We start from the raw sequence: 14,997 nt of genomic DNA on the forward strand, positions 1-14,997 counted from the left end.
GTTAAGCTCGGGCTCGCCTCGTATTTAGCCACACTCAGCTCAAGCTCGTTTTGACCAAATCGATTACGAGGGCTTGTCGGGCCGCCTGAGATCATTTACAACCCTACGGATATATGTTGTATAAGATCACTAGATCAGCCATATCCTAAACCCATCGTCATCCCTACTAACACTACTACATCCACGGTGTTCGAGCCCGAAAAACCACATCCGCCCTCGAGTCCTCGACCCACCCCCACTCCAATAACTTCCAATAAGTTGACCAAAGACGGATGTTCATCCCCAAATTATAATCAACAAAATCATGAATCAATTTTCGCGCCATTTGCGCTGCTTATCCTCCATAACACCAAAACCTCAACAATTACACACAAATTCAACCTTCTCACCCAACGCCATTAAAGAGCTTCATGGACACCTCATTAGAACACATAGACACACAGACCCACATATTATCTCCCATGTTTTACGCTGTTATTCGCTTTCTCCATCCACCATTAACAAAGCTCAGTCCGTATTCAATCAAGTTGAAGAACCCACTTTCTTACTTTGGTATTTTATGTTAAGGGCATGGTCTAAAAGTGATGATCCGATTCAAACTATATATTTGTATAATTCTATGAAAATTTCTGGGTTAATTGGTAATGATTTGACTGCGATTTTCGCGCTTAAGGCGTGTGCGCGGGTTCGTAATGTTTTGCAGGGTAGGAGGATTCATGTGAACGTGGTTAAGCTCGGGTACGAGAAGTATATATATGTGTCGAATGCGTTGATCGGAATGTATGGGTTTGGTGGGGAAATGGGGTATGCACAGAAGGTGTTTGATGAAATGTCTGAGAGAGATTTGGTTTCCTGGAACTCATTGATTTGTGGGTATAGTAGGTGTGATAGGTATGAGGAGGTTTTGGGTATGTTTGAGAAAATGCGGGTGGCGAATGTGAGAGCTGATGCTGTGACGATGTTGAAGGCGGTTATGGCTTGTAATATGTTGTCTAAGTGGGATGTTGCTGATGCAATGATGGAGTATATTGATAGGAATTGTGTCGAGGTAGATGTTTATTTGGGGAATACGGTGATTGATATGTGTGGAAAGCGGGGTTTGGTGGATTTGGCACGAGGAATGTTTGATCGAATGAGTGAGAAGAATTTAGTGTCTTGGAATGCTTTGATGATGGCGTATGTGAAAAGTGGTGATTTGGTCTCAGCAAAGAGGGTTTTCGATGATATGCCAAAGAAAGACGTGATTTCTTGGACATCGTTGATAACTGGGTACACACAAGCAGGAAAGTATTCTGAAGCAGTGGAAGTTTTCCAAGATATGATGGTGAATGATATCAAACCTGACGAAATCACAATAGCTAGCATGCTTTCTGCTTGCGCTCGTTTGGGAATGCTTGATCTGGGAAAGGATATTCATAAATTCATTGCTGAGCATAAGATACGAGTGGATATTTATGTTGGTAATGCCTTGATTGACATGTACTGTAAATGTGGCGATGTTCAAAAGGCGTTGCAAGTTTTTGATGATATGAAAGTGAGAGATACCGTCTCCTGGACTGCAGTCATCTCTGGTTTGGCTGTAAATGGCTTTGCAAATTCTTCTATCCAGCTTTTTGAGAAGATGTTAAGTGGTAATGTGATGCCAAGTAATGGAACGTTTGTCGGGATATTACTGGCTTGTTCACACGCTGGGTTGGTCGACAAAGGGCTTGAATACTTTGAAAGTATGCAAAAAGTTTACGGAATAAAGCCTCAAATGAAACATTATGGATGTGTAGTTGATCTCCTGAGTCGTTCTGGTAAATTGGAGAGGGCGTATGACTTTATACTCAAGATGCCTATACCTCCCGATGCTGTATTATGGAGGATCTTGTTGAGCGCCTGCAAGCTTCATGAAAACGTTACCTTGGCTGAAACCGTCTCTAGCAAGCTCCTCGAATCAGATGCTGGTAACAGTGGTAACTATGTACTTCTGTCAGACACTTACGCTGGTGCCGAAAAATGGGATTCGGCTACCAAGTTTAGAGTCTTAATGGAGGAAAACCTTGTGCAAAAGCCTTCTGCCTGGAGTTCTGTAGAAGGAAAACGGAGAATTTCAGGCTATTAGCCTTTTGTTCAGGACGAAGAAAACATGAGGTATTTTACCCATTTTTCCATGTTGTGATGATCGTTGGAGTATGGTCGTATGATCGGTTATTGTTCATATCTTCATACTAGCTTTGTTGATGAATAAATATCCTGTTTTTTAGTTTGGGTTGTCCATAAATAAACTTGTGACTCGAATTATTCATTGACGGAGGAAGTATATATGCTAGGTACACTTTTTGTTTATATCTTTGTAGAACTGTAGGGTAATTGGCACGACTAGTGATGTTCTTATTGCTTGATTTTCTGACATGGAGAAGCTTAGAATCTTTCACTGCCTAGTTGCCTAAAACATTTGAAAAAATTGAACAGGGAAATTGGAGATACTTATCCAACAATTATTTATGACTGGTTATAATCTTCTAGGCCAGGGATCATGTAATTTACTACCGCTGTCTCAGGCAGTAGTCTTAAGTATTCCAATTTGGTCTTTTCCAGCCAGTAGGGTACATTTTGTTTCGAGGCAGTTGTGTATGGTTGAGAATGAGTGTGGGTTTTCCTAGTGCACTTGCATGTGCTTACATATAAAACCGATTTGAAAACAAACATATATTATTGGCAGGGACATGGGGAGTATGTTAGCTCAAACACAGAGTTATACACTATGGTCTGCTCAGATTCGCAACCCCTTCCTGACTTCCTCCCCTCACAAAAGATGCTGCTTAGGGTTATTGTATGTCATTCCCATGCCAACAACTGTTCTACAAACAGTAAGAACTGGGATTTCTTCAGTCATCGGTCAATGGTTGGCGTAGTCAATAGTTAGGTCTCCAGATTTGTTAAGTAGTAAATATGTTAAATGACAACAATACCCCTTCAGATCCACCCCTCTCAACCCCAGCCACCCAGGTTCCACCATGTTCCAGGTTCACTGTTTCGCTCATAGCATGACTTCTCATCAGAACATATGTACGTCAAATTCTCAAGAAACTACATCTTGTTATGAAAAAACATATTGAAACAGCAGCAGCCTAAGAAATCGTCACACAATAGACCAATTGACCAAAGTATAAAATCCAAGACATGTCTGTCATAGTATCATCTGCATGCAGACCTCTAGCCATTAATTTTACTGATGTTCTATTTTTTACTTGTGACTTTCAAGTTACCTAATTTTGATATTGATTAGGACGGACAAGTTTAATACTAGTAATGTTAGCACATAGTTTTAAAGCAATTTATCCAGTGAATCTTGTATGAGATGTTCGAATAGAAGTGAGAACAGCCCAAATATTTACCTCTCATTTAATTATAGGGTCAGTGAGTTGGTCTCTTATGTAATACCGTATGTGTTATTCCGTCTCTCCGACACGGTGTCATGTGAAGTCCATATATTTACGTGACAAGACACCGTGTCGGAGCGTCGGATATGGCTATTTTAAGCTAAATTTTCTATTTTGTGGTCTAAAAGTTGAGTGTCTGGTCAGCGGCTAACTGAAGTATCGGAATAACACAGAAGACCGTCTACAATTTAGATTTTGAGGGTAGTTCCTCAATGTACTTACATGCTAGATTCATCAGAAAAGGACTTGTGGGGGTTCATGCTTAAATTTCCTCAATTTGGTACTACCTGTGACCCACTGAATATTCATAAATCATGTTGTTCCATCTCAACTAATAGTTTTTTTTTTTTTTTTTTTTTTTTTCCGTAAGCATGTTTTGTGTGGTCGAAAATGAGTGAGTCGTTCTAACCCATTTGCATGTGCTTACCTAGAAAGTTGAATTAAAAGCAAATACTCCCTATGTCTCAGGCATTTGTTTACCTCTTATATTCTTTGTGAGGAGTATTTTAATCAAAGGTAAACAAATAATTGGGATGAAGTATAAAATATTGACGGGGTAGAGGAAATACTATTTACGTAATTTTGCCACATCTCTCTCCGCTGCATATGCGTGTGTGTCATTCTTAGCATATGATAAACCTTAGTTTAAGTAGTTTTCCACCAAAGTTGGAAGACCCTGTACCCTAGTTGGTCATCTGATTTCAGGTGGGTGGTGGTTGGATTTGATAGCCAACTTATATGTAACTACGTAATCTAAGTAATTGGTGAAGCTTTGAGTTTGGTGATCTAATTAATAACCAAGCATTATATAAATATGCTCTAATATACATTTTGGGTAAATTGCTGAGGTGGTCAACTATTTTGCTTACTAAAAAATGATGAAGCTACCTTTGCTTGGTTTTCTTGGGGTACTCATTTGTCTTACAGTTGCATGCACTGCCACCATGTACATAGTCGGCGACACCTCCGGTTGGGATATCAGCTCCGATCTTGATTCATGGCCGGCAGGCAAGAGCTTTACTGTCGGGGATGTTCTGAGTAAGTATTTCTTTATCATTGCTGCTCATTTCCCGTTCTTTTCCAATTCATATGAAAATAAAACCAATCTATGTGAATCATAAGTTCGTAATTACCCGCACTGTTGCTCAAAATACGCAAACAGATGACAATTCAGTCATGTTATTGTCTACTCCGTATCATTTTATCAGGTCGTTTTAAGTTTGCCAGATAATAACGGCTGTAACAAGTTTAGTTTTGTCAAACTGTAAATATGCAGCTCAATCAATTTACTTGCAACTATTTTTTTTCAGTGTTTCAGTACTCGTCATCATCGAACAGTGTATGTCAGCTAACAGAAGAAGAATTTCAGAAGTGTGACACAAGCAATGCTATATTAAGAAGTACATCAGGGAACACCACCTTTCCTTTGAACAAACCAGGAGAAATGTACTTCGCCTGTTGTAATCGACTCTACTGTCTGGGAGGAATGAAGCTTCATGTCCATGTCGAACCAAACTCGACCGCTGCACCAGTTGGAGCACCAATTGCAGCACCTGGACCTACTTCTGCTTTACTTCCAAGAACATCTAAGAATAATAATAATAATCCGGCTCTTCCTTCTTCCTCTGAGTTCAGTTATGTCGCCCGGCCTGTTTTAGTATTTTTAATGGGTTTTGTGGGCTACTCAATTCTCAATGGTATTGTTTGAGAAAATCACTGCACCTTACAGTATACTATACTGGTCCTGTTTTGAATTTTGTATACTTAATTCTGCCTGTTGATTCGACAACATTTATTTTATACTAGAAAATTTAGGCTTATTGCAGCGGAATGTGGTTTGTATGTATATCTGACTTCAATGTCTCGTTCCATGCCTCGATTTAAATCACATCCCCTTCTTCTGTTAACATTAAAACTGTTTGTATCGGGTTAACGGTATGTAGTGAGTACTCCACATGTTATTAAACAAAAAATGCTGAAAGATAGAATAGACATCAAATAAGACTACGGTTTAGTGAAAGTTTCGATTTTTTTTCCTGTTATCGGAGTAATCAAGAACTATGTTCGAATTGAGTTAATCATCAATATATCAAATGATCTCTATGTAATGTTACGCCAATTCTTGTTTAAAATCTTCTTAACTTAAGATAGCTCTAAGCCTCTAACATCTTATTAAAATAGTGGTGAAAACAAGAAAAATGTTATAAGAAATCTTAAATTAAGACGATCTTAAACGAGACCAACTGATTAGGTTAATATCCCTCTATTTAGAATTGTACTTCCAACGTACCCCATGTTGTCGAGCCCATTTTCTCTCCATTTCCTCAAAAGAAATGGAGAGGCAAGTACCTATTAATGGCCCGAATCGCATATTGACAACATCTAACGGTTCTAAATTTACACATAAAAATAAAGCAAAATGAAGGTAAAAGAGGAAATTATTATTTAAGAAAATTGTGAGAGGAAATAGAGATGATCCATTTTCCATGTTGTCATACTACATTATTCAACCTTATTTTAGAGTGCAAACAAACAAAGTCTCATCATCCCAACAATCACTATCACCAAGTCAACATGATTGCTAACATACTAGCATTTTAATCATAAGTGGAATGAATCTCGAGTATACAAGAAATTCATAGTCGTAACCGAGGTAAGCTCTTGTCCAAACTCCCTTATACTCGTCATTTGTTTATCTTTAGTTTTGGTACAAAAACCAAAGAAATGGAAGACATTATTTGTGGTGTTTGTTAGTGGACGACATGTGTACAATAATGAATACTCCTTCCTAGTCGCTTATTTCTTCCCCTCCGTTTTGCACTAGAAATAAGGAAATGATTTTAGATCACACAAAACACTCTACCCCACATGCATGCAAATGAATTTGGACCACACAAACCTTTCCAAAAAAGAAAAGAGGGAAGAAAATCCTGACTACCATGAAAAATGAAAAAGGGAAGAAATGAGCGACTAGGAGGGAGTATATATGATCAAATCTGTCATAAATTAACTTCTTAATACAGAAAGGTAAACAAATAAACAAGACATTCTAAAATGGAATAGATAAACAAATAATCGGGAAGAAGGATATATGTTCTTAGAAATTAAATTGGAAACTATGTCAACTTGATTTAACAAGCAAATAATTCTAATTAATGTATTATACAACTTGTTGTATATACAACTTATTCAATTTAGTTGAGCTTTGTTATAAAGTTATTGAGCAAAATTATCGAGCTATGGTACAAAGTTATTAAGCTTAACAGAAAAATTATTAAACTCAATAACTTCGTAAAACTGCTCAATAACTTGTAAAATAGTTCAACAACTTTGTGTAAGAGTTCGACAACTTTGAGGCGGTTGTACAATACTATTATACAACTGGTTGTAGGATAATATTTATTTCACCCAACCAATCAACAAACTGAAACACACATCCTACTAACATCACGCCATGTGTCAGTCTCTTAACCACATACCTCGGTTACCCATTCTAATCTCACCACGTGGCAATCGATCATTAGTAACCCCATTTTCATATCTTATTTTGTGTTTCGCTAATTCTCATCCGATAATATGTCCATCTTAATCATGAATTATGATAATACTTGTACTTCATTTACGAAAATTATTTAAATAAATGAGACGGAAATGTCCAAACTTAAAGATAAAGACGTAAGATGAGATACGAAAATGAAACAAAACCGACTCCTTGACCTTACCGCCTCCTCACGTCATCCTCACATTTCCCCAACTTAATTTAATTTAAATTTTAACAAATCTTTTTTCTCTCTCTCTTTCCTAAAATGTAAATTTTTGCTGCCATTGATTTACTTCCTTGATCTCCATTTTTTTCTTGTTTAAATTGCTTAAATTTTACAGATGGCAGTTTTTAATTGGTTGTTACTCTCGTCTGCTTTCTTTGGTATTGCTGTTGCACTTCAAGCAAGTGAAGGTGATGTTGATCCAATTTATAGGTTCGTTTATTATTTCCCTAATTTAATTTACCTAGATTTAGTTAATTCCTTCTTTATTGCTTAATTACTGTAGTTTATTCTCAAGTAATTAGCTTAATTACTACGAGTATAATTGTGATTTGTATTTGTGATTCACTTTGATTAGCTTAATTACTATCCGTCTCCTATCCGTCTCAAGCTTAAGACTGGTTAAATACAACAAGTGGTGGTAATAAAGGCATAACTTTTAGCATTTTCTAAGCAACAGGTGGAGTGATTTGGTAGGTATTTGGCCCTTCTTAAGCTTAAGGATTGCGTTCGTCTTAAATGAGAATTTGTGGTAATTTTTTGGTCTAAATTGATGTGTCAAAGTGTTGGGCATGCGACAGGTGGCCAAAGAGAAATGTCTGAACTAGCTTAGCGGGTAAGGTCATTTACAAGTCAATTGGGTATGAGATTCGTTGACCTCATAAATTCATCATAAAACCCCCTTTCCCTAAAATAAGTGGAACTTTTATCACCGCACTTATTCAATATTTGTGAGGAGTATTATATTAAAGTGCGGTGATAAAAGTTGAATGGAGGGAGTAGCATTGTAGCGTAATTCAGTTAGTCTTCCGTAAGACGGTTGTAGACTTGTATAGCACACAACTAACAATTTTCTGCGGCTCATGTAATGATAGCAGTAAACAAACTGTGTAAGATCATAATGTTTGTACACCATATGTGAATTCAAGATGATAACGTTTCTGAATTCTGATTACAGCTAGTCATTGATTATATGCGTCAATGGTGTTAAACAAGACTCATTGATTAAGTTTAGCTCCTAGCTCCTGTTATGGGACCTCAATTATACTGCTGTTAGTATTCCCCCTCTCTACATAACTTTGCCTTGGTCGAAGTTTGGTTTTGCAGTCATTTTGCTATATGTAATATCTTTGGAGAACTTGATATGAACCCCTGGAACTTGAACATGATCATCAACAAAAAATGCCTTTGATCAAACAGCTGTGAGCTGCATGAAAAATCTTTATCTAGTCTTTGGCCGACAATCCTCTTAGTTAATTCGTATTGATGTAACTCGTGTAAGTAAATATGTTGTTGTCAACATTTTTGGTGACGGTATTCAATCACATACTGATAACTAAATACTTCTTATAATGTTCACATTTTAGTTGAAGTCAATGTTTTATTTTGCTACTTTATTTATTGTTGTAAAATTGAAATGTTTTTTTGTTATTGTTTTATGAAAATTGGGATTTAGTCATTTAACGGTGTGATCATTTGTGTTATCCTGTTAACCACCAGGGATTGTCTAGAGCACTGTGAGCTGACTGGTTGTGTCGGAACTCAATGCTTTCAGCATTGCCAATTCACTGCTGATGGTAACATATCTGACAGTCATTGGTACGTTCAAGAACCACTTTATTTAAAATGGAGACGGTGGGATTGCCGCAGTGACTGCAGATACAATTGTATGCTTGCAAGGGAGGAGGAAAGGACTGCGCTCGGGGATAAGCCAGTCAAGTATCATGGGAGATGGCCACATCGCCGTGTTTATGGGATTCAGGTTTTCATATACCTCCATCTATCCCAATTATATTGTCTCATTTTACGTAGTTTATCAAACAATGTCAACTTTCGCTAGTATTTTATATCAATATGCAATAGCTAAATTGTTGCTTGATAAATCAATAGTTTTATCAAAGTGCTCACCTTGTGATGATACTTTCATTTGCGATCCCATCAGACTAAAATCTTCGATCTTTACTTCTCAGGAGCCTGTTTCTGTAACTCTCTCTGCTCTGAATCTGTCTATACAATTTCACGGCTGGATATCTTTCTTCATTCTTGTTTATTACAAGTTGCCATTAATGCTTAATCAGAAGACATACTATGAGTATACTGGCTTGTGGCATATATACGGTATCTTAGCAATGAACTGCTGGTTTTGGACGGCAGTTTTCCATAGTCGGTAAGTAAGCATCCTTGTAATTCCGTCCTTTGTTAGTGATGCATAATTGGAAGCTGTGGTGCACAAGAAATATCCAGAAGCTATTAAAGCTGAAAGGGGCCGGAAATGGAGGGATGCAAAATCCTTCATCTAAAATGAATTTAAGCTTTTTTCAATGCTTACTTGTCCACCGTTTTCCCCGAGTACCTATTACTACTTAACTGCGGGAGTTCCTTTTCTAGCATGTTCGCCCATATGTGAACATCCCACATTGATTTGAAAGTAAAAATTTCTCACTTTATGAACCTAAGAGCTATTCGTCATATTGTTAATTTGTTTTAGGGTAGAACTTCCTTAAATGATCATTTTATGTGATGTTTCACATTACCCAGTTGCTTTCAGAACACGGGTGGGAAAGATTAGGAGGCATTTTTTCCCCTCTCTTTTTTCCCTATGAGCCCTCGCTCCTCTCCCTCCCTTTGCCTCCTATTATGTGCTCATACTATAACATATCATTCTTTTTCAGAGATCTTGACCTGACAGAGAAGCTAGGGTACTCATCTTCCGTAGCATTACTTGGCTTCGGTCTTATAATGGCCATATTTCGAGTCTTCAACATAAAGGATGAAGCTACTAGGGTTATGGCAGGGGCACCTGTAACTGCATTTGTGACAACACATATCTTGTTCCTCAACTTCTACTGTCTCGATTATGGTATAACTTTCTTTTCATATCCCTATTATCTATTAATGCAATATTTTCTTCTATATCTGTAATAACTCGAATAAATTTTGAACTACGTCTAAGAACGTCATAAAACGACTCCTCTGGAGTGCTCTTGTAGTTCTTTTTTCTGTCAGCTGTTGATTGAACCTTGTCATCTGAACATTTTAGGCTTCTTCTGTTCTTCAGAGACCTCTGCTTAGCAAGTATATTTATGTTTCTCTTGTTCATTCATTAGGATTGAACATGAAAGTTTGCTTAGCCATGGGGTTGACCCAATTTCTACTGTGGGTCATATGGGCCGGAAAAAGTCTGCATCCCGCACGTTTGAAGTTACAAGTCGTCGCATATGGTGGAGCTCTTTCAATATTACTATGGATATATGACTTTCCGCCTTATTGGGGGTATATTGATGCGCGCGCTGTCTGGCACGCGACAACAATACCCCTTTCTTACCTTTGGTGGAGCTTCATCAACGACGATGCAGAGTACATAACACTAAACCGATTGAACAAATCCAAGTAAAAATCCTTGCTCGTAATTATATTTCAAGTCTAGTTTTTTTTTTTTTTTTTTTTTTTTTGCTCTCCCCGTTGTTTGCCTCTAGGTGGAGGTGTTTACGGTGGCGAGTGCTTATGGTATGGCTTTGTTTCCACAAGAATGTGTTGTGTAGGAGTTGTTTTGCAAAATGTAAAGTTTGCAAACATCATGTGTGTATTTCTCAGTTCTTTTATTTTCTATTTTGGTGGTTACTTTTTTGCAGCTGGGTCTGATTTATTGGTAGTTTACCACTTACCACCGTTTTAAGCTTAAGACGGAAAGTTCCGTCTTAATTGTGAATTTGTGTTGTTATGTACTGTACTTACTTGTATTTGGCCATTTGGGAATGATGTATGAATTGCAATAAGATTACTCAGTTATATACTTGTATACCTTCTTTCACCTTCATTTATGACTTGTTCCATATTTTCATTCCGGTGATTAGCCTCTCTTAAGATGGGCATATCCGTCTTAAGCTTATAACGGGTCAAATATTATCTCAGTTGTGCGGATGAGATAAATATTTTGTTCGTACCTAGACATTTTGCTTTTCTCTCTCATTTAGCATGTTTAATCCATCTTAAATTTAAGAAAGATACTTCCCAACTTAAGAACTTGTTAACCAAATCCTATGTTCTGCTTTGTTTCTCCGTTAATTTTTCAAATACTTGATTTAGAATGAGCTTGAAAATGGCAAAATGAGATTAGCTCTCGCTAAAAAATTTCGCCTCCGCTGAGTTCAATTCCCGACTCTACCACCGTATATACTTGATTTTTTTTGTGAAACAATCAAGAATGTGTTAGTATGTTTTTTTTGCCGGATCATTCCACAAAGTAATGGACTTTGAAAACGTCTTAACTTCGAAAATCTTACTAAAATTGTTGAGTGGATCAATACTTCTATTTAATTAAAAAGTTTAAATTGAAAAACCTAAATCACCACTTTTATAGTAGGGAAAATGCACGTGGTGTCCTTGAACTTTAATGTTTTGCCCGAAATACCCAACTTTTTGTTCCGAAAAACTTTAAGATGCTATAAATCATGTCTGCGAGTTCAGAAAGTGATAATTTTTTTTTTCAAATCGATTATCTTTCCGAGAACTACGATTTGAAAAAAAATGTCGTATTTAGATCCCGTGGCTAGGAGTTTTTGTACGTCAAAGTTTTTTTACCGAATAAACTTTGAGTGACAATAATCAATTTGAAAAAAATAATTCGTCATTTTCTGAGCTCGTAAACACGAGTTATAACCTCTTAAAGTTTTTCGGATAAAAAAATTGAGTATTTTAGACAAAACATCAAAGATTAAGGACACCGCGTGCATTTTCCTTTTATAGTACAATTTTCTGTGGCGGTTGCTTAATCAAGTTTCCGATTTATTTTAGTCTGGTGCATTTACGATGTCCAAGTCAATGATTAGAGCATGAAACATTTTGAGCCACTAATTAAAATAACATTATTGGCGCATGTAGTAGCTAATAACCACTATTGTGTTAGTTAACCGTTAAATAACTGTCAAGTGATAATAGCCCAATAGGCAACAGCCCAACAAGCATTGATATTTTCCTCATTCTACGAGAGACACCGCAAGCCGCAGTTTTCCTTAAAACGGAGATACCTGTCTTTTAATGACAAAAACGAATAAAGTATATAACTATTTAAATAGATTAGATAAACTTTTGTTTTTTCCTAAATATGTACTCCTTCCATTCCATTGAGTTCTTTATACATTTGATTTTTAGACTGTTTATTAGTTGGGAAAATCTTCGATACAACTTATAACATACTCCTAATTCAGCATTTTCTTCTCCTCTTCTTTTTGCACAAGAGATAAGAAATTAAATTTCAACCACACAAATCAACCCAAAAAAAGGAAAATAGGGGAGAAAACATGAATAATAATCCGTTTATGAAAATAGGAGGAAGTATATCTTAAAAGATAGTCATGTTAGATGTTTAAATTGTTTTACAAATACATTGTAAATATCAAATTTTTATATAGTTTTTATTAATATGTAACTAAAGATATGAACAAAATAAAACGATCATTGATATACGTGTACAAAGTAAATGTATAGAATTCAATGTAACAGCCGTATTAATTATAAAATAAATACCTCCGTCTTAAATAGAAATTTGTGTAAGATGCAGGTTCCGGGAAAGTTCAACTTAAATTATTTTATACCATGAATTGAATGTTTATACACAAAGTATTGGGTAGGAAGTCTAGTCTATGCCAAATTCTCTAATATTTATCAATAATTAATTTTCTAACTAAATGATCATATTTTAATCATTTTAATTTCAAATAGAAAAGATCCGTTTAAAATAAGAATTTTCCAAATTTACCATATTTACGTACAAGACTTTAATTTTTCCCAAAAAAAAAAAAAGCACCAATAACCAACTCAATTTTGGTCACACGCCATAATCTAATCATCGTGTCACACATGGCATCTAACCAATTAGAAACAACGCTTCAAATATGGCTTGTCAATTCTCTCTTCTTTTTTTGTCAATTTCCAATTAGAGACGTAGCCTACTCAGATGAATTACACGTGGCACTTCGTTAGTCTGTTAACCAAAGGGACCACACGTGGCAGTGAATTAATTGAGCAACATCAATGCTGAATAGAATACCGTATTTGTTTCAGGAAGATATTTAAATTGACGTAATAGTGATTGGTCGTACCCTACATTTAGCTATCTAGTACAAAGATATTTTTGATGACTTTAACGGACGTGATTTTGGCATATTTTGTCGCAATTTGGATGTTCTATGGAATTGGGATATTTTCCAATAGCATGATTCAATGACTATTATTAGATTCATATACATATACTCCATTCACACTTGTAATAAAATATACTCCGTACTATACAAGAGTTTGTTCGGTAATTACTTCTTGAGATTTCTGATTATGATCTAATTTCTAAACAATTATAAATTTATAATCCATTTTTAAGTAATGTTAGCATGACACTGTCTCATAAAAGATCAATAATACTCCGTAATAAATAGGTAGGTCCAACCTTCTTCATGTTCTTTAGAGTATGTATTACATTTGATGATTTGATCGGACATTGGATGAGTTTGTAAGATACTCTCTTAGTCCCGATCATTTTTTTTGTTTTACTTTTGGCACCAAGAGCAAGGAGATAAGTGAGAATCATATGTGGGTAGTGGGATTGGATGACGAGTAGACAATAATCCAATTAGACTATCAAATTACCTATCAAAAGACTTCCCAATATAGAAAGGTAAACAAATGAATTAGACATCCAAAAATAAAAATAAAAAGATAAACAAATGACTCGGTGAAAGAGTATTATTTATCGACAAAAATCAAATTGGGAGTGTCAATATTAGAGAGTACAAAATTTATCAAGCCCGACTTTAAAAGAAGAGCCGAGATTGGGATAGCTCATCGATCTTCGTAAACCCAAAACTATAATGTTTTAATATTTTTTTGAATTAGTCTCACTTAGGAGTGTAACCGATCCGAGAAGAACTCGAGCTGACCTATGATCGAGCTCAATTCAGATTATAAAAGTTGACTCTGAGCCCGAGCCCGAACCCGATCTCTTGAAATCAAGGCTCGATATCAGCTCATATGATATTTAATGAACGCAAATACGACCTAGAGCTTTGTTCGAGTGCCATTTTCTTACAAGGTACTCCCTTTATTCAACTTTTATCACTTTAATTGTAATACCCGCCCTTTTAGGGACCCCTTGACCAGCGTTGACTGACCTTGGGAGCGGGAATGGTTCTTAGAAGTGCGTGCCAAAGCTATCTTGGGTTACGTGTCTTGTGTGGTACTCGATAGAGTAGAGGCTACTCGATCGAGTGTGTGTGGTACTCGATCGAGTATCGAGTTTTCAGCGAGGGTTTTTAATCGCGTTTTGTTAAATCATCAAGTCATTTCCGCCACATTCCTTCTATCCTCTAGTCGCCCCTTTCCCTTCCCTTCACCATAAAATCTCCATGGAAGCCTTTGAAGGTCCTTGTGCCTTAGGAGAGCGTACCTTGAGTCGGATAGCGGTCTTTTGCCGGGTTTCTCTTTATAGGTATGTCATCATCATCATCCGTACCTTCGTCTTTACAGTTAGGGTTTGCTTGATAGTAATAGGTGATTGTGTTGTGCTTATAGGCTTTGCTTGGTTGCTGGATATGTCATATGTTGGCATGGATTGGTTGCAGTTGCTTAAAGGTAGGTTCGCCTACTCAGTTTCTGTAGATGGTCTAGTGTGTCGGTTGTTGTGGTTGTATTGCGGTTGTTGTGTGTTGTTGATTGATTCAGACGGTTGTAATTACACATTGTTGATAGATTCAGACGGTTGTTGGTATTGTGATTGTGATTGTTTGTCTATGGTTCTCGAGATGCGTTCTCGG

The 14,997-nt window shown here is 36.5% G+C and overlaps 3 protein-coding genes across 3 annotated transcripts; all 3 read left to right on the forward strand.

Annotated features, from left to right (window-relative positions):
- Positions 1-165: 165 nt before the first annotated feature.
- Positions 166-4,454, forward strand: LOC141656584 (pentatricopeptide repeat-containing protein At2g29760, chloroplastic-like). The gene is made up of 2 exons (XM_074463534.1): positions 166-2,136; positions 4,356-4,454. The coding sequence occupies exon 1, from the start codon at positions 305-307 to the stop codon at positions 2,105-2,107; it is 1,803 nt and encodes a 600-aa protein (XP_074319635.1). The 5' UTR covers positions 166-304; the 3' UTR covers positions 2,108-2,136; positions 4,356-4,454.
- On the forward strand, positions 2,112-5,259 carry LOC141656585 (mavicyanin-like). Its single transcript, XM_074463535.1, has 2 exons — positions 2,112-4,466; positions 4,739-5,259. Exons 1-2 carry the CDS (start codon positions 4,304-4,306, stop codon positions 5,134-5,136), a joined length of 561 nt encoding a protein of 186 aa, XP_074319636.1. The 5' UTR covers positions 2,112-4,303; the 3' UTR covers positions 5,137-5,259.
- A 1,831-nt stretch (positions 5,260-7,090) lies between these two features.
- LOC141656586 (uncharacterized) lies at positions 7,091-10,984 on the forward strand. The gene is made up of 5 exons (XM_074463536.1): positions 7,091-7,405; positions 8,693-8,954; positions 9,163-9,359; positions 9,865-10,052; positions 10,300-10,984. The coding sequence occupies exons 1-5, from the start codon at positions 7,311-7,313 to the stop codon at positions 10,584-10,586; spliced, it is 1,029 nt and encodes a 342-aa protein (XP_074319637.1). The 5' UTR covers positions 7,091-7,310; the 3' UTR covers positions 10,587-10,984.
- Positions 10,985-14,997: the final 4,013 nt, after the last annotated feature.

Source organism: Silene latifolia, chromosome 5 (genome assembly GCF_048544455.1).
Source record: "Silene latifolia isolate original U9 population chromosome 5, ASM4854445v1, whole genome shotgun sequence".
Lineage (NCBI taxonomy): Eukaryota > Viridiplantae > Streptophyta > Magnoliopsida > Caryophyllales > Caryophyllaceae > Silene > Silene latifolia.